Below are 16,728 nucleotides of genomic sequence, written 5' to 3' on the forward strand. Positions count from 1 at the left end.
AAGATGCTGTCAGTTTAATTAGACAAAAAAGAAAAAGGATTTCAACAGCACATTACTCATTTCTGTCAGCCAAAGGGAGATACAGGACAAACAAAAGGCTGCTCAACTCTGTCTTTAATAATTTTCTACTGAGGATGGAAGATTAATGTGACAGTATTTGGAACTGAGACTACTAATGGGAAGATAATTACTCCAGGTACCATGTGTCTTCATGTGGTTCTCACTGTGGCCCTTGTGTGAATTGCTTAGTGCATGCCATGCACTGTGCCAACCACTTTAAAGGGCCACCGGCAGAGGGCTAGAGGATCTGCCAGGCCTGTTACACATACCTCACCATGCAGATGTGGGTGCAAGGCAGTGGGCACTTCACTTGTCTGCACCTACACTTTGCTGCTGCCTGAGAAGGTGCTATGTCCCACAGTCACATGGAACTGGGAGAGAACACCCAGGAGAAGACGAAAAAAAGGCTAGTATGCACCTGTCACAGACCTCACCACAGAGAAAAGGTGGCCCTTGTGCTCATGCCAGGAGACCCACTTTCCCCAGGACACATTGCAGTTATAGCTTCCTTCTGACCTCAACAGTTATACTGTTAGCTCCTGGGCCAAGGTTTGCCAGCTTTACGCCATGGGCCCCAGCAACCCCAGGAGTGGGCAAGGCCTCCAAATTCCCCAAAATCAAGAGCCAGAAATGATTTCTTAAACCACATGAAACAAGTTTTCAGATATATAAGTACAAAATTAAAAGAAGGCTTTTTTTTTTTTTGGAGACAGGGTCTTGCTATGTAGTTTGGGCTGGCCTCAAACTCATGACAATCCTCCTGCCTCGGCCTCCCAAGTATTTAAAAGCAGGCTTCTATAGTTCCTTTGTGTGTAATGAGGAAAATCAATTGAAATATAGTCAGGAGCTTGATAAGCCCAGCTTTTCAGTGTGTTTAAGCAGCAGCCTTCTGCTGTTTCTAAGCTGTTTTCTGAGATGGAACCCCAGAGCTTAAAGGACATAACTGCCTGCCCTCAGGTCTAGCAGCTAGAGACCAGCTGATCAACTAGCTCTGAGGGACTCTAATCTGTCTCTAATTCCAATAAAGACTCTTCTTCTGACAGTAAACATATTTTTTATTGGGAATTTTTGCCTTAAAAATGTGATCAGTAAAAATGATGTCATGGAAGTTGCCTGTAAAGAACACCATTATTTTCACTATTTTTTCAATACTAAATAATAAAAGAAAGCACAGTACCAGGCTGTGAGGAGGAAGCTGCATCCCTACCTCTACAACGGACTTGGAATCCAGGCGGAAGTTGAAATCACCAAAGACAAAGTAGGAAACTTTCTCAAATCGCTGATCGATGATTCTGGAAGGAGAAAAGGAGTTAGAGGTCACTAAGTGACCAGATGTCAACAGCCCCACGCTTGGGCCAGCCACATTTGTCCTCCACGCTCCTTGTGACCCACTTTCAACTTTGCTGAAGGGAATCCCCAGTGATCACTTCTTGGTACCCCTAAAACCTAACATGGAGGCCACTGACTGCACGTGGTCACCAAACAGTGCTTGATTCTATCCCCAGCATGTAGGCCACGACAACACTAAAACCAAGTTCAGAGGAAAGCAGCAGCACTGACAAAGAAACAGACACTAGGACAGAAATGCCTGAGAAACAGCTTTAAGAAGAACCAGAAAGAAACAGGTGAGACGTCTGTCCATGCCAACAGGCAGGAGTAAGTCCTGCATGTGCATCACCTTCTACCACTCTCAGCCTGAGTCTTTCTCCCACTGAGACATGAGCTCAACCTTGGAATGTTTACACGTCATCCCACTTGAACATTTCCAAGTTATAAAGCAACAAACTGCCTATAAGATATATATGCATTAGCTAGGCACTGCCCTGCTGGAAGAGTTTTCCACGTATTCTAAATCAATCATAAACCATTTCATGAAGATTTTTCCACTGAAAAACATTACACAAGCAAACATTTGATAGCACTGATGTAAAGCGGTTTCCTTTACAGACATAGTGCTCAAATCTTCCACTTACCTGACAACGGCAGCTATACAATCAACAAACTCCCTTGCTCTTGAAGCAAAGTAAATGCTCATTTTTTAAAATCTGAAAGCCAGATGGAACCACTTGCAACATACAGTTTGCTAACAAGACATCAGTGGTACAGAAACGTGCCTGTCTATGCAAAGGCAGAAGAAATTAGACTGTCAGGTTTCCAAATTTCACTGGCCAGCTCTGGCCTCATTCACATTGTTTGCTATAAAAGGCCCAAGAGGCAGACTGCTGTTTTAAAAAATAAACTCTATTATTAGCCAGGCAGACAGAAGTCAATGAGAATGTCTCAATCAGAAACTCAGAAGCTTTTAATGGCTACCAGAAAGCTCCAATGTATCACTCTCGCTCTTGCACTTCCTGCTTGGTACAAATGTGCATTGCTGTCTGTGCTAGTGAGTCAGTGAGCACCAGTGAGAGTCAGAGGCTGCAGCTCAGGCACCATGCACACCTGGAGCTAGGGTCAGGGTGCTGGAGTGCTATTGGGCCAGAGGGATGGAGAGAGTGGTGACTGATTAACTGTGGACTAGGTGTTTTCCAGCTCGATCCATTAGCTTGAGAAAAAAAGGAAGAAAAAGTGTATAGCCCATCTCCTATTTTTCATGTTACAAGGCATGATGCAGTGAGATGCCGAAGGGAGACCACCCCACCAGCATTGGAAGAAAGAGGTCACTGTAAAGCACCAGAAGCAGCCACTGCCCTAGGCCACTGCCTGACTGCCCGACTGCCAGATTGGTGCCTTAATGCAGGCAGCAGGGAGTGCCGAGCAGTCCACTCCTGTGATCTTACTGAGCTCTAGGGCTGGGGAAGACACTGATTCTCTCAACTTGCATGCCCTCAATTACAGTGAGTGTGAACATCTTTTAGCACATTCATTGGAATTTTCATTTTCCCTTTTATTTTTATGAATTCACACACAGCCTATTTCTATTTGGTTCTCTGCACTTTTCTCTCTGAATCCCAGGGTCTTCCTTGCAATTCTAGAGATCCTTATCTGTGATAGACATGGAAACCTTGCCAGCCTGCTGCTGGTCCTCTCTCGGCTCATGCAGCTTCTGCCAGATAGAAGTTGTAATTTCCACAAAGTAACATGCATCAGTGTTTCCTGTGGCAGGGCACTGATAGGGAGTATATGATCCATCTGGAGTCACAATGCGAAGCAGGGATCTCAGTTCATCTACTTTCCTGAGGAGGATCAATTGATCCACAGCACTTCCACACACTTATTAAATGCTCAGCCTGCTTCTCACTGAGTTTGTGTCATACCACACGACTCCTAAAACACCATAGATCTTTTTTATTATTTTTTTTTATTAAATTCTTTTATTGGTACATTGTAGGTATACAACACAATTACATTTCTCATTGGGAATTGTACCTTTATATAATACATTTTGGTTCTTATTTTTTCCCATTCCTAGCCCTCCATTCACCCCCTCCACCCTTCCCTATTTACAAAGACTTTATTTCCATTTTTTCCATTTCTCATCATTTTTTCCTTTCCCTTCTTTCCTTTTCCCTGCCCCTCCCACTACCCCTACCTCTTTGGACCTTTTCTTCCTATTTTACATTATCGATTATTCATTCTAATCATTGGTACATTTCAGGTATACAATATAATGACATTCATCATTGGAAATTTGCACCTTTACATAATCTCTCTTGGTTCTTATTTTTCACCCTTGCCCAGCCCTCCCTTCAACCCCTCCAGTCCGCCCTATTTACAAAGATTTTGTTCCTATTTTTCCATTTTCTCATATTAATCCCATTCCCTTCTATCCTTTCCCCTAGTCCTCCCATTCCTTCCCCTTTGCCCCTTTTCTTCCTATTTCACATGACCTATTATACATCTAGTCCTTATTTACACTTTCAGTTTCTCACACCAGAGAAACTATTCGGTATTTACACATGTGTGTCTTATTTATTTCACTTAAGAGTATTGCCTCAGTGTGCATCCACTTAGCTATAAATGTCTCTAATTTCTCATTTTTTATGGCTGAGTAGTACTCCATTTTATTAAAAAAACCACATTTTCTTCATCCAGTCTCCAGTTGATGGGCATTTGGGCTGTTTCCAAGTTTTAGCTATTACAAACTGTGCTGCTATGAACATGGATGAACATATATCACTGTGGTGTGATTCTTTTAATTCTTTGGGGAAGATCCCAGCAGTGGAATAGCGGGGTCAAATGGGACTTCCAGTCCTAGTTCTTTGAGGTATCTCCATACTGATTTCCACAGTGCTTGCACCAGTCTACACTCCCACCAGCAGTGGAGAAGGGTTCCTCTTTCCCCACAGCCCCGCCAGCATTTGTTATTGGTTGATTTCATGATAGCAGCCATTCTTTCTGGAGTGAAGTGGAATCTCAGCGTTGTTTACATTTGCATCTCTCGAATGACCAGTGATGTTGAACATTTTTTCATGTATTTATTTGCTATTTCTAATTCTTTGTCTGAGAAATGTCTGTTCATTTCAGATGCCCATTTTTGGATTGGGTCTTTAAATTTGGGAGGTCTGATCTTTTTAAGTTCTTTATAGATTCAAGATAGTAGACCTTTGTCTGAGGAAGAGCAGGTGAAGATTTTTTCCCACATTGTGGCTTGTCTCTTCACACTGCTGGTGGTTTCTCTTGCTGTGCAGAAGTTTTTTAATAAAAAGAGATCCCACTTGTTGATTGTTTGTGCTAGTTCATGGGCAACTGAGGTTTTGTTCATAAAATCTTTTCCTCCACTGATGTCTTCAAGGGTTCTACCTAACCTCTGTTCCAACTGGTTCAGAGTTTCTATTTTAATATTTAGATCTTTAATCCATTTTGATTTTAGTTTAGTGCATGGTGAGAGATATAGGTCTAGTTTTAATCTTTGGCAAGTTGAAGCCCAATTTTTCCAGCACCATTTATTAAAGAGGCTATCTTTCCTCCAGTGAGGGTGTTTGGCTCCTTTGTCGAAGAAGAGATGGCTGAGTGTGTCTGGTGTTGTTTCTGCATCTTCTAATCTGTTCCACTGGTCCTCAAGTCTGTTTCTTTGTCAGTACCATGCTGTTTTTATCACAGTAGCTTTGTAGTGGAGTTGCAGGTTGGGGATTGTGATACCCCCTGCCATGTCTCTCTTACCTAGAATTGCTTTTGCTATTCTGGGTCTATTCTTGCTCCAAATGAATTTTTGGATTGTTTTCTCAAGGTCTATGAAGTATGCTGCTGGGATCTCAGTTGGAATTGCATTAAATCTATATAGCAGTTTTGGAAGGATGGCCATTTTCACTATATTAATCCTTCCTACCCAGGAGCAGGGGATGTCTGTCCATTTTCTGATATCATCTTCCACCTCTCTTTTCAGAGTGCCATAGTTTTCAGAGAAGAGGTCTTTGATTTCTTTCGTTAGGATGATTCCTAGGTATTTCAGTTTTTTGGATGCTATTGTGAAAGGAATTATTTGCCCTATTTCTCTCGCAGTGAGTCTGTCATTGGTGTAGAGGGAAGCTATTGATTTTTGTGTGTTGACCTTGTAACCAGCTACTTGACTGAATTTGGTTATTAAGTCTAGAAGACTTTTGGTGGAGTTCTTGGGGTCTTCTACATAGAGTATCATGTCATCTGCAAATAATGACAATTTGACTTCTTCATTTCCTATCTTTATTCCTTTTATTTCTTTCTCTTGTCTAATTGCCATGGCTAATGTTTCCAGAACTACAGTGAACAAGAGTGGTGATAGTGGACATCCTTGTCTTGTTCCTGATTTGAGTGTGAAGGATTTCAGTTTTGGACCATTAAGTTTTATATTGGCTGTTGGTTTTTCATAGATGGCTTTTATCAGTTTGAGGTAGAGAGCATTTATTCCAAGTTTTTGTAGGGTTTTTATCATAAATGCATGATGGATTTTGTCAAATGCTTTTTCTGCGTCTATGGAGATAATCATATGGTTTTTTCCTTGGATCTACTGATCTAGTGTATTACATTGATTGATATGCATATGTTGAACCATCCCTGCATCCCTGGGATGAATCCCACTTGATCAGGGTGTATGATCTTCTTGATGATCTTCTGCATTCTGTTTGCCAGTATCTTATTAAGGATTTTTGCATCTATGTTCATTAGTGAGATTGGCCTATAGTTCTCCTTTTCAGTTGGGTCTTTCTCTGCTTTGGGGATCAAGGTGATGCTTGCTTCCAGGAATGAATTTGGGAGTATTGCTTCCCTTTCAATTTCATTGAAGAGTTTAAACAGTAGTGGCAGCAGTTCCTCTCTAAATGTCTTGTGGAATTCAGCAGTGAAGCCATCAGGGCCCGGGCTTTTCTTAGTTGATAAGTTTTTAATTACATTTTCAATTTCATTCGTTGATATTGGGTTGTTCAGAATTTTTAGGTCTTCTTCATTCAACTTTGGTAATTCATATGTATCTAGGAATCTGTCCATTTCTTCTGTGTTGTCCATCTTATTGGCATATAGGTTCTGGAAGTAGGTATTGATGATCCTCTGGATTTCTGCTGGGTCTGTTGTAGTTTCACCCTTTTCATTCCTAATTGCATGGATTTGGGCCTTTTCTTTCCTTTTTCTGACAAGGTTGGCTAAAGGTTTGTCAATTTTGTTGATTCTTTTGAAGAACCAACTCTTGGCTTCATTGATTTTTTGTATCGTTCTCTTAGTCTCCATTGCATTGATTTCTCATGGATCTTTTTTAAATGACTTTCTTCTGCATATCTTCTTATCCATTCTTTTATGCTATTAACTTCTATGACTTTTTATAGGGAAAGCTTTCTTCTTGACAATTCCTCTAACAATCATCTTGGCTCTTTCCTTGTATATTAATTGTTGTATCTTTTTGTTAAATTGCACAAAAATTCATGTCTTAATTAAAAGTGCTTTCAATTTAAACATTAAAGAGAAAGGTCAATTTTTTTTTTCTTTCTGGTATCAGGGATTGAACTCAGGACCTTGCCAGGCAGGCACAGCGCCACTGAACTAAATCCCCAGCTCAGAAAGGTCAATTTTAATAGATTACTACTAATAATGTAGGTGGTGAGTAATTTCTTCTACTTGTTTTAATTTTAAAATTCGGCATTTTGTAGAGGAAATGTTGCTCAGGAATGAAGACACTGGCACTGAATCTGAGAATTTGAGACCACTTTTCTCCTTCCCCTTCCTACTCACTTGGGGCCTCTAAGTGCAAGTGAAGGGAGTGGGACCTACCCTGACCTGACCTGACTCAGTCTCTCACTAGGAATGTATCTGAACCACCTTTAGGAAAATATTTTATTTATTTATTTATTTATTTATTTATTTATTTTGGTACTGGGGACTGAACTCGGGACCTAGCACTTGTGAGGCAGGCGGTGGCATCACTGAGATAAATCCCTGGCTATATTATTAAACATCTTTAGAAAAAAAAAGACTCCAGAGAACTTGTGCCAGCCCTTGGCAAAGTCACAGTCCATCCAGAAACCTGATGCATGCGCTTCATCGTTTTTCTGCTCAGTCCTCACTGAGAGAAGATGGTGGTGTGCTGAGCTTTTATGAGGTCCCAGGCCCCAGCAACTAAGGAGGACACACCCTTCAGAGTTCCCAACTCCAGTGATGATGTCATAAGCCCATCCCAGACCCACAAGCAGCAGAGAAACCAACACTGGATTGTGAAACCACTACATTAGCCTTAAAAGACAAAGCAAAGACCAAAAAAAAAAAAAAAGCTTATCCCCAGCTTATGATACTGTCTGGAAAATAATGCCGACTGGTATAGATGTAGTCAAGAACACAGAGAGGTGCTGCCATCTTGAAGGCATAGAACCCCACCAGGTATCCTCAGGGGCAGCAGGAATCCTGCCAACACAGCCCTGTCCATTAGAAACAGGAGGCACTACATCCAGTTCTCTTCTACAATCCCATGAATTCATAGGACCACCAGCCTGGCCACCTGGCCTGTCCCCACCTGAGCTCACCGATCTTGTTCTCTGCTAGTTTTCAACTCTTGCAATTGTACCTTCAGACCATGGCCAGCCTGCTCTTCCTGTTGAGGCACAAACACACAAGACAGGCAGCCCTGGGGTCCAGGTATTGCTCACATCCATGCACCAGCTGTGGGCCACGTGCAAGCCCAGTGGCAAGGTTGGCACTTTGGCTCCTTGTCGACATGCCTGGTCCTTTCCTTCTGAGACTCCCCATCTCTTTCCCTCTGTAGCCTCCTGACAGCTTTACAGAGGAACTGGTCAGTGACAGAGCTGGGTAGGTAACTGGGCAGCAGTGCCCTCTGGCAAGCTATTTCTCAATGTTACTCTGTGACACCTACTATGGAGGAGAAGGTGCTGCTCTGTTTATAAGACTTTTCACAGAGTGAGCACTGCCAGATCCAGCAGAATTTAGAAATGGGCTTCAGACCTGGTGATCTGGTAGGTCTATGGCCAGTCAGGGTCAGTGCTGCCTATCCAATGGGGTATACTATCTGTGAACACCCTCTTCCCAAAGACCCATTAGCTACATTCCACCCAAAGAAATTTTCTTTCCACTTCTGTTTCTGCACCCTGCCCCCAATTTTCAGAGAAAAAGCAAACCTCTAGTTTTGTTTTGTTTTTTGCTGGCTGAAGGGATGAATGGAAAGACGAATACTTCACACTTCTGAGAAGAAACAACACTGAGATAGCTGTGTATTTTATATTTTTTATATATATATAATTTATGGACGTCTGCCTATAAAAAACCGCTGACCTCTCATATCTCTTAGAAAACTCCATTATTGGCCTTCATCTGGTGCTCCTCTCCGAAGGTCAGCCAAGCAGCGTGAAGCTCCTCAGCTGTGTTCCAGTTCCTGCTCACGGCACAGTGAGGTCCTGGGAGCAGCTTGGAGCCCCGCCTTCATCCAGTGCTCCACTTAGCCACGCAGGCAACTGCAAGGCCCAATTCCATCCTCCATCCCTCCCCCCCCCCCAGCCTTCTGCTACCTGGTCCTACACTACAGAGGCACAGGGGATTATATTTCACATAGTTAAATGTGATAGATTAGTAACTACCACAAATTGTCATTTTCTAAGCCGTGCTTGATGCTATGGTATTGCTGACTGTAACATTTGGCCTAACATGTTGTGATTGATCTAATCATTTTTCCTTCCTGGTATAAGGAAAATAAAATAGCCTCAGAGTCATTAGAGCCTCAAAACCTAAACACAAGCCATATCTGGAAGACACCTCTGAAAAGCAATTATTCCATAAGGGTTTTAAACACAAGCAACAAAGATAACTGCATTAAGCAATTTTGAAATATCAACCCAGGAATTAAACCAAGGACAGTACCAAAAACAAAAATGAAAAGACATTTAAGCAAGGCACAAACGCAGGCTTCCATACCACAAAAAGGAAATTCTGGGGGAAATGGGGTGGAAAAGTCTGATAATCAACCACCTGTGGACACCCTGAACTGATAGCACAGGAAGTAACAAAGCAGATACATGAGGCACTAGAAAAATTCAAAGCAGAAATAATCTCCCAGATAAATACAGAGATGTTGAGCAGAGTGAAAGACATGATTAGAAGCTCTAGAGCAGAAACAGATAAGAAAACAGATGAGATCAGAAACATGCTAGAAGCCATGAATGCCCAGCGTAAGAAAGAAATGGAAACCATGATCACTCAACATAAAAAAGAAATGGAATCCATGAAACAGATTCAAACAGATATTCAGGAGATTAAAAACTCCATTGAAAGCATGCAGAGCAGATTAAGAGAATCTGAAGACAGAATATCAGATATAGAAGACAGGATTGCAGTTAAGGACCATGAAAACAGAGATTTCTTAAAGATAGTAAGGGAACATGAGAAATCAATCCAACAGCGGCTAGATGATGCAAAGAAGAATAACATAAGACTGATAGGAGTCCACGAAGAAACAGGAGAAAGTACAATTGACATAAAAAAACTGTTCACAGAAATAATAGTAGAAAACTTCCCCAACAGAGGTGGAGAATTGGACATACAGATAAGTGAGGCATATAGAACTCCACCCACCAAGATCAAAAAAAATCTACACCTAGACATATAATAGTCAAGATTCCAGAAACCCAACAGAAGAACAAAATCCTACAGGCAGTTAGAGAAAAGAAACAAATCACCTACAAAGGAAAGCCCATCAGAATCATGGCAGATTTCTCAACACAAACCCTCAAATCAAGGAGAGCCTGGAGTGAAGCATTTCAAGCCCTAAAAGAAAATAACTTCCAACCTAGACTGTTGTATCTGGCAAAATTATCTTTCAAAATCAATGGGGAAATTAGATACTTCCATGACAAAGAACACCTGAGAAATTTCATGAACACCAAACCAGCACTCCAAACAATTTTAAGCAATATCCTACAAAAAGACAATGAAGGTCACAACTCTATGAGGGCCAACAGAGAGAAGACACCATGCAAGGTAAGGCACTAAAGGGAAAGGGGGAAAAATAAGAAAAGAGCCAACAACAATAAAACATCATGGCAAGAATGAGTCAATATCTCTCAATTATAACTATCAATGTTAATGGCCTCAATTCACCAATCAAAAGAAACAGACTGACAGAATGGATTAAGAAGCAAAACTCAGCAATATGTTGTATACAAGAAATGCACCTAACTCAAAAGGAAATTCATAGACTGAAAGTAAAAGGATGGAAAACAGTTCTCCATGTGACAGGAACCCAGAAAAAAGCAGGGGTAGCAATCTTATTTGTAGACAAAGTAGATTTCAAACCAAAACTAATTAAGAGAGACAAAAATGGTCACTACATCCTTGTGAAGGGAACAATCCAAGAGGAAGAGATAACAATCCTAAATATTTATGCACCAAATATGAATGCCCCCAACTATACGAAACAAATATTAATGGACATGAAAAATCAAATAAACAATAACATAATTGTAGTTGGGGACCTCAACACCCCTCTATCACAAATAGATAGATCATCTAGGAAAAAAATTAACAATGAAATTCTAGAACTGAACCAAGCTATTGAACAAATGGACTTAACAGATGTTTATAGAGTATTACAGCCCACAAAATCAGAACACACATTCGTTTCAGCTGCACATGGGTCATTCTCCAAAATAGATCACATGCTAGCTCATAGGGAAAATCTAAGTAAATGTAAAAGAATTCAAGTTATCCCCTGTATATTATCAGACCATAGTGCCATAAAATTGGACATCAATAACATAGGAAACTGCAAAACACCCACAAACACATGGAAATTGAATAACACTCTCCTGAACAACCAATGGGTCACAGAGGAAATTAAAGAAGAAATTAGACAGTTTCTACAAGTAAATGATAATGCCAGTACAACATAAAGGAATCTGTGGGACACAATGAAAGAAGTTCTACATGGGAAATTCATAGCAGTGAATGCCCATATTAGGACAACAGAGAGAACTCAGTTAAATAACCTAATGCAGAACCTCAAACTCCTAGAAAAAGAAGAACATAACAAACCCAAGACTCATACAAGAAAGGAAATTATAAAGATCTGAGCAGAAATCAATGCAATGGAGACTAAGAACAATACAAAAAAATCAATGAATCAAAGAGCTGGTTCTTTAAAAGAATAAATAAAATCGATAAACCTTTAGCCAACCTTATCAAAAAAAGAAAAGAAAAGGCTCAAATCCATGCAATTAAGAATGAAAAAGGGGAAGTCACAACAGATTCAGCAGAAATTCAGAGGATCATCAATACCTACTTCGAGAACCTGTACTCTAATAAAATGGAAAACACAGAAGAAATGGACAGATTCCTAGATACGTATGAATTGCCACAGTTAAATGAAGAAGATATAGAAATTCTGAACACCCCAATTACAAAGAGTGAAATTGAAAATATCATAAAAAATTTACCAACAAAGAAAAGCCCAGGTCCTGATGGGTTCACTGCTGAATTCTACAAGACATTTAAAGAAGAGCTATCACCATTAGTCTTTAAACTCATCAAGGAAATTGAAAGGGAAGCAAGGCTTCCAAATTCATTCCAGGAAGCAAGTGTTACTTTGATCCTCAAACCAGGGAAAGACCTAACCCAAAAAGAGAACTACAGACCAATCTCCCTAATGAACATAGATGCAAAAATCCTCAACAAGATACTGGCAAACAGAATACAGAGTATCATCAAGAAGATCATACACCCTGACCAAGTCAGATTTATCCCAGGGATGCAAGGATGTTTCAACATCTGTAAATCAATAAATGTAATACACTATATTAACAGAGTCAAGGACAAAAACCATATGATCATTTCAATAGATGCAGAAAAGGCATTTGACAAAATCCAGCACCAATTCATGATAAAAACGCTACAGAAAATTGGAATAGAAGGTCTTTATCTCAACCTGATTAAGGCTATCTATGAAAAACCAACAGCCAACATCATACTAAATGGTCAAAAACTGAAAACTTTCACACTAAAATCAGGAACAAGACAAGGATGCCCACTATCACCACTCCTGTTCAATATTATTCTGGAAACATTAGCCATAGCAATTAGATAAGAGAAAGAAATAAAAGGAATAAAGATAGGAAAGGAAGAAGTGAAACTGTCATTATTTGCTGATGATATGATACTTTACATAGAAGACCCAAAAAACTCAGTCAAAAGTCTTCTAGACCTCACTGACAGATTCAGTAAAGTAGCTGGATATAAGGTCAACACTCAAAAAACAATAGCCTTCTTATATGTAAATAGCAGACCCTTTGAGAGAGAAATTCGGGAAATAATTTCTTTTACAATAGCATCTAAAAAAATGAAACATCTAGGAATTAACCTAACAAAGGAAGCAAAAGACCTCTACACTGAAAACTACAGCACTCTAAAGAAGGAGATCAAACAGGATATAAGAAAATGGAAAGATATCTCTTGTTCCTGGATAGGAAAAATCAATATAGTGAAAATGGCCATACTTCTAAAACTACTATATAGATTTAATGCACTATCGATTGAAATTCCAACAATATACTTCACAGAACTAGAGAAAACAATACAAAAATTCATTTGGAAGCAGAAGAAACCTAGAATAGCAAAAGCAATTCTAGCCAACAGAGACATGGCTAGGGGTATCACAATCCCGAACTTGAAACTATACTACAAAGCTACTGTGATAAAAACAGCATGACACTGGCAAAGAAACAGATCCGAAGATCAGTGGAATTGATTAGAAGATGCAGAAACAACTCCAGACATACTCAGCCACCTCATCTTTGACAAAGGAGCCAATCACCCTCATTGGAGAAAAGATAGCCTGTTCAATAAATGGTGTTGGAAAAACTGGATTTCAGCCTGCCAAAGATTAAAACTAGACCCACACCTATCACCGTGCACTAAACTAAGATTGAAGTGGATTAAAGAGCTAAATATCAAGACGGAAACAGTAAACTTGATGGAAGATAAGTTAGGTAGAACTCTCAAGGACATTGGCATAGGAAAAGACTTTATGAACAAAACTTCAGTAGCACAGGAGCTAACACAAAGAATCAACAACTGGGATCTCAACTTGTTAAAAAGCTTCTGCACTGCAAGAGAAACTACCAACAGAGCTAAGAGACAACCTACAGTTTGGGAAGAAATTTTTAGCAGCTGTACCTCAGACAAACGTCTATCTAGAATATATAAAGAATTGAAAAAAATCAGATCCCCCCAAATTCAAAGACCCAATTCAAAAATGGGCATCTGAAATGAACAGACATTTCTCACACAAGTAAAAACAGCAAATAAATATATGAAAAAATGTTCAACATCACTGGTCATTCAAGAGATGCAGATGAAAACAACACTGAGATTCCACCTCACCCCTCAAAGAATGGCTGCTATCAAGAAATCAACCAATAACAAATGCTGGCGGGGCTGTGGGGAGAAAGGAACCCTTCTCCATTGTTGGTGGGAGTGCAGACTGGTGCAACCACTGTGGAAAGCCATATGGAGATACCTCAAAGAACTAGGACTAGAGGTCCCATTTGACCCAGCTATTCCCCTACTGGGTATCTTCCCCAAAGAATTAAAAGAATCATACCACAGCAATATATGTGCACCTATGTTTACAGCAGTACAGTTTGTAATAGCTAAGGTTTGGAAACAGCCCAAGTGCCCATCAACTGGAAACTGGATAAAGAAAATGTGGGGTTTTTTTATAAAATGGAGTACTACTCAGCCATAAGGAAGAGAAACTAAAGTCATTTACAGCTAAATGGATGTATATTGAGGCCATACTCTTAAGTGAAATAAATAGGACACACGCGTAAATACCGAATAGTATCTCTAGTGTGAGAAACTGAAAGTGTAAATAAGGATGAAAATGATTAAAATGAATAATTGATAATGTGAAACAGGAAAAGGTCCAAAGGGGTAGGGGTGGCAGGAAGGGAAGGGGAAAGGGAAGAAAGGAAAGGAAAAATTATGAGAAAGAAAAAAAAATGGAAACAAAGTCTATGTAAATAGGGAAGGGTGGAGGGGGTGAAGGGCACGTAGGTAATGAGGGAAAAAATAAGAGCTAAGATACATCATGTTCAGGTACAAACACCCAATGATAAATGTAAATGTATTGTATACCTAAAATGTAACAATTAAATATATATATATATATATATATATATATATATATATATATATATATATATAAAACTCCAGTATTGAATACAAGAAAAAATTTTGGATTAATAGACAAAATTTTACTACTCTTTTTCTTCCTACATTTATGCCTTACTTGCTATTGGTGAATACTATGGTTCATTTAAACTTAAGTGACTGTAGTAATGAGAACACACTTCCAAAGTGCAATGTTGCACATGTGCTTATGCACAGGCCTCTCATACAGAGAGCTTTCTTAGCTAGTTTCCTTCCCTACTCACCCATACTTTCAGAGACTCATCAGTGGAGATGGCCTCAAAGGGTCCATGGGCGAAGCAGGGGAAAGGGCAAACATGTACTTACTAATTCCTAACTAGTTCTTGAGCCAAAAACACTTAGGTTAAATCTTTGCTTTAAAGGATTACATCTCTTCCAGTATAATGTACTAAGACCACCTCACATTCTGTGCTAGAAATGAGAGCTCTTGACATTTTCTGTGACCAGAAACTGACAAAGCTGCCTTGGTTGCCACCACCATCTGGCTGAGATCACACTGATCATACCACTGGAAGGTCAGTGGTATCCACAGGAGAGAGAAGTGTGAAATGAGTCAAAGCCATGCTCAGCATAAGTAAGAACACCAGGGAGAGCCTGGTCATAGGACACCAAAGCAATTCCCCTGTGAGCAAACAGAGCTCATGCTCACAAATGAGAGTCAAGGCTGGGGCCTGTGGTTCATTACATGTCATAGATGGCAAGCTCAACAGACTGTAATGAGTTTTGATGGGAAGGAAACAAAGGCCTACAACAAAATGTGAAGAGACTGTGCTCTGATGGTACTGACTAGCAAACACTTGCTTGACTAAATGACAGAATCCATCCCCAGCTAAACTCTTTTTACAAAAACAGATTTCAGACTGAAGTTGATATAAACAGAAAATTAATTGTTTAGTGCTTAAAGAGAGTGAAAATGCTGCCTCCTGGGCCATACCTGTCCCCAGGTCTTGCTGGGATGTGTGCATGGGCCTGTAAAGACCCTGCAAAGCAACAAAGGCACATCTGGATTTCTATAGATTATCATTAAAAACCTAAACTTTTATCATGCTTCCCTGTTCTGCTCTTTTTGATATAATAGCCTGATCCAATTAATAACAACACCCATCTCTGAAGGTCATGTGGCAAGCAGCAAGATGAAGGGGCTGTCACCAGCAGAGGCAATTGCCTGAGTGCCAGGCCCACAGCCCTCACAGCACTCACTTTTAATTTCAATATAGTGCCATTTGGACCATGGGGAAAAAAAAGAGTTGTTTTAAAATTAATTACCTTGTCAGTAGCTATTATGATTAAAAAGTAGGCCTACATCAATATCATGTGCCTAATTCAAAAAGAGAATTACAATAAGAGCCAGAAAAATCAATTTTTTAGGCATAGAAATGTTATCTCTTGGTTTGACAGGTGATTCTAGGATACAATAGCCTTGTTGGGGGAAGTTCTGGCTCTGCCCTACGTGGTCAGGGCCTTGTCCACCTGTGTCTGGAAGATCCTATAACTCATGATGCAACAGGCTCAAGACTTCCAGAGAAGAGTCACAGATAACAATTCAAGAATTGCAACACTTCCACCAGTCACTTCCCTCTTCCCAACCATGTTAACAGGAACCCCAGTGGAGCTTCTGGGTGCCTCAGGGGTTTGTGGACAGGGCAGGCTCCAGAAAGCACCTGTGAATAGTCCCACTGGGGCAACAAAAAGAACAGACTTTCACATAACTAGGTTTTTAAACTTCTTTTTTTCAAGTTTTTAAATTTCTTTTAAATTTTATCACAAGGAATTTAAGTGGTTTGAAAGGTGCCTTGGTCAGTCATGTTTCCTCTAGTAATTCCAACAAGCTAGGAATTGGTTTTCTTTTCTTTCTTTTGTTCATTTTTTTAACCAGTAGACATGATGCTAAAATCTTTGTACTATACTTTTATTTATTTATTTTTTGGTACCGGGGATTGAACTCAGGTCCTTGCGCTTACTCAGCAGGCGGAGAAACCACTGAGCTAAATCCCCAGCCCTGTACTATACTTTTAAATGCATAGTATGTGTACAGAGATTGACTAAAGTTCGTTTGCT

At 39.9% G+C, this 16,728-nt stretch overlaps 1 protein-coding gene across 5 annotated transcripts in view; it reads right to left on the reverse strand.

Annotated features, from left to right (window-relative positions):
• Positions 1 to 16,728, reverse strand: part of Inpp5a (inositol polyphosphate-5-phosphatase A) — a 251,681-nt gene that overhangs the window by 40,093 nt on the left and 194,860 nt on the right. For all 5 annotated transcript variants that reach the window (XM_087185601.1, XM_087185599.1, XM_013069956.3 and 2 more), the window contains one exon: positions 1,268 to 1,352. In XM_087185601.1, the coding sequence (XP_087041727.1) occupies positions 1,268 to 1,352 (85 nt within the window). The remainder of the gene's footprint in view (positions 1 to 1,267; positions 1,353 to 16,728) is intronic.

The sequence above is a fragment of the Heterocephalus glaber genome, unplaced genomic scaffold, assembly GCF_053883595.1.
Source record: "Heterocephalus glaber isolate CG9 unplaced genomic scaffold, H.glaber_assembly_v1.0 deba00001497, whole genome shotgun sequence".
NCBI classification, from domain to species: Eukaryota; Metazoa; Chordata; class Mammalia; order Rodentia; family Bathyergidae; genus Heterocephalus; species Heterocephalus glaber.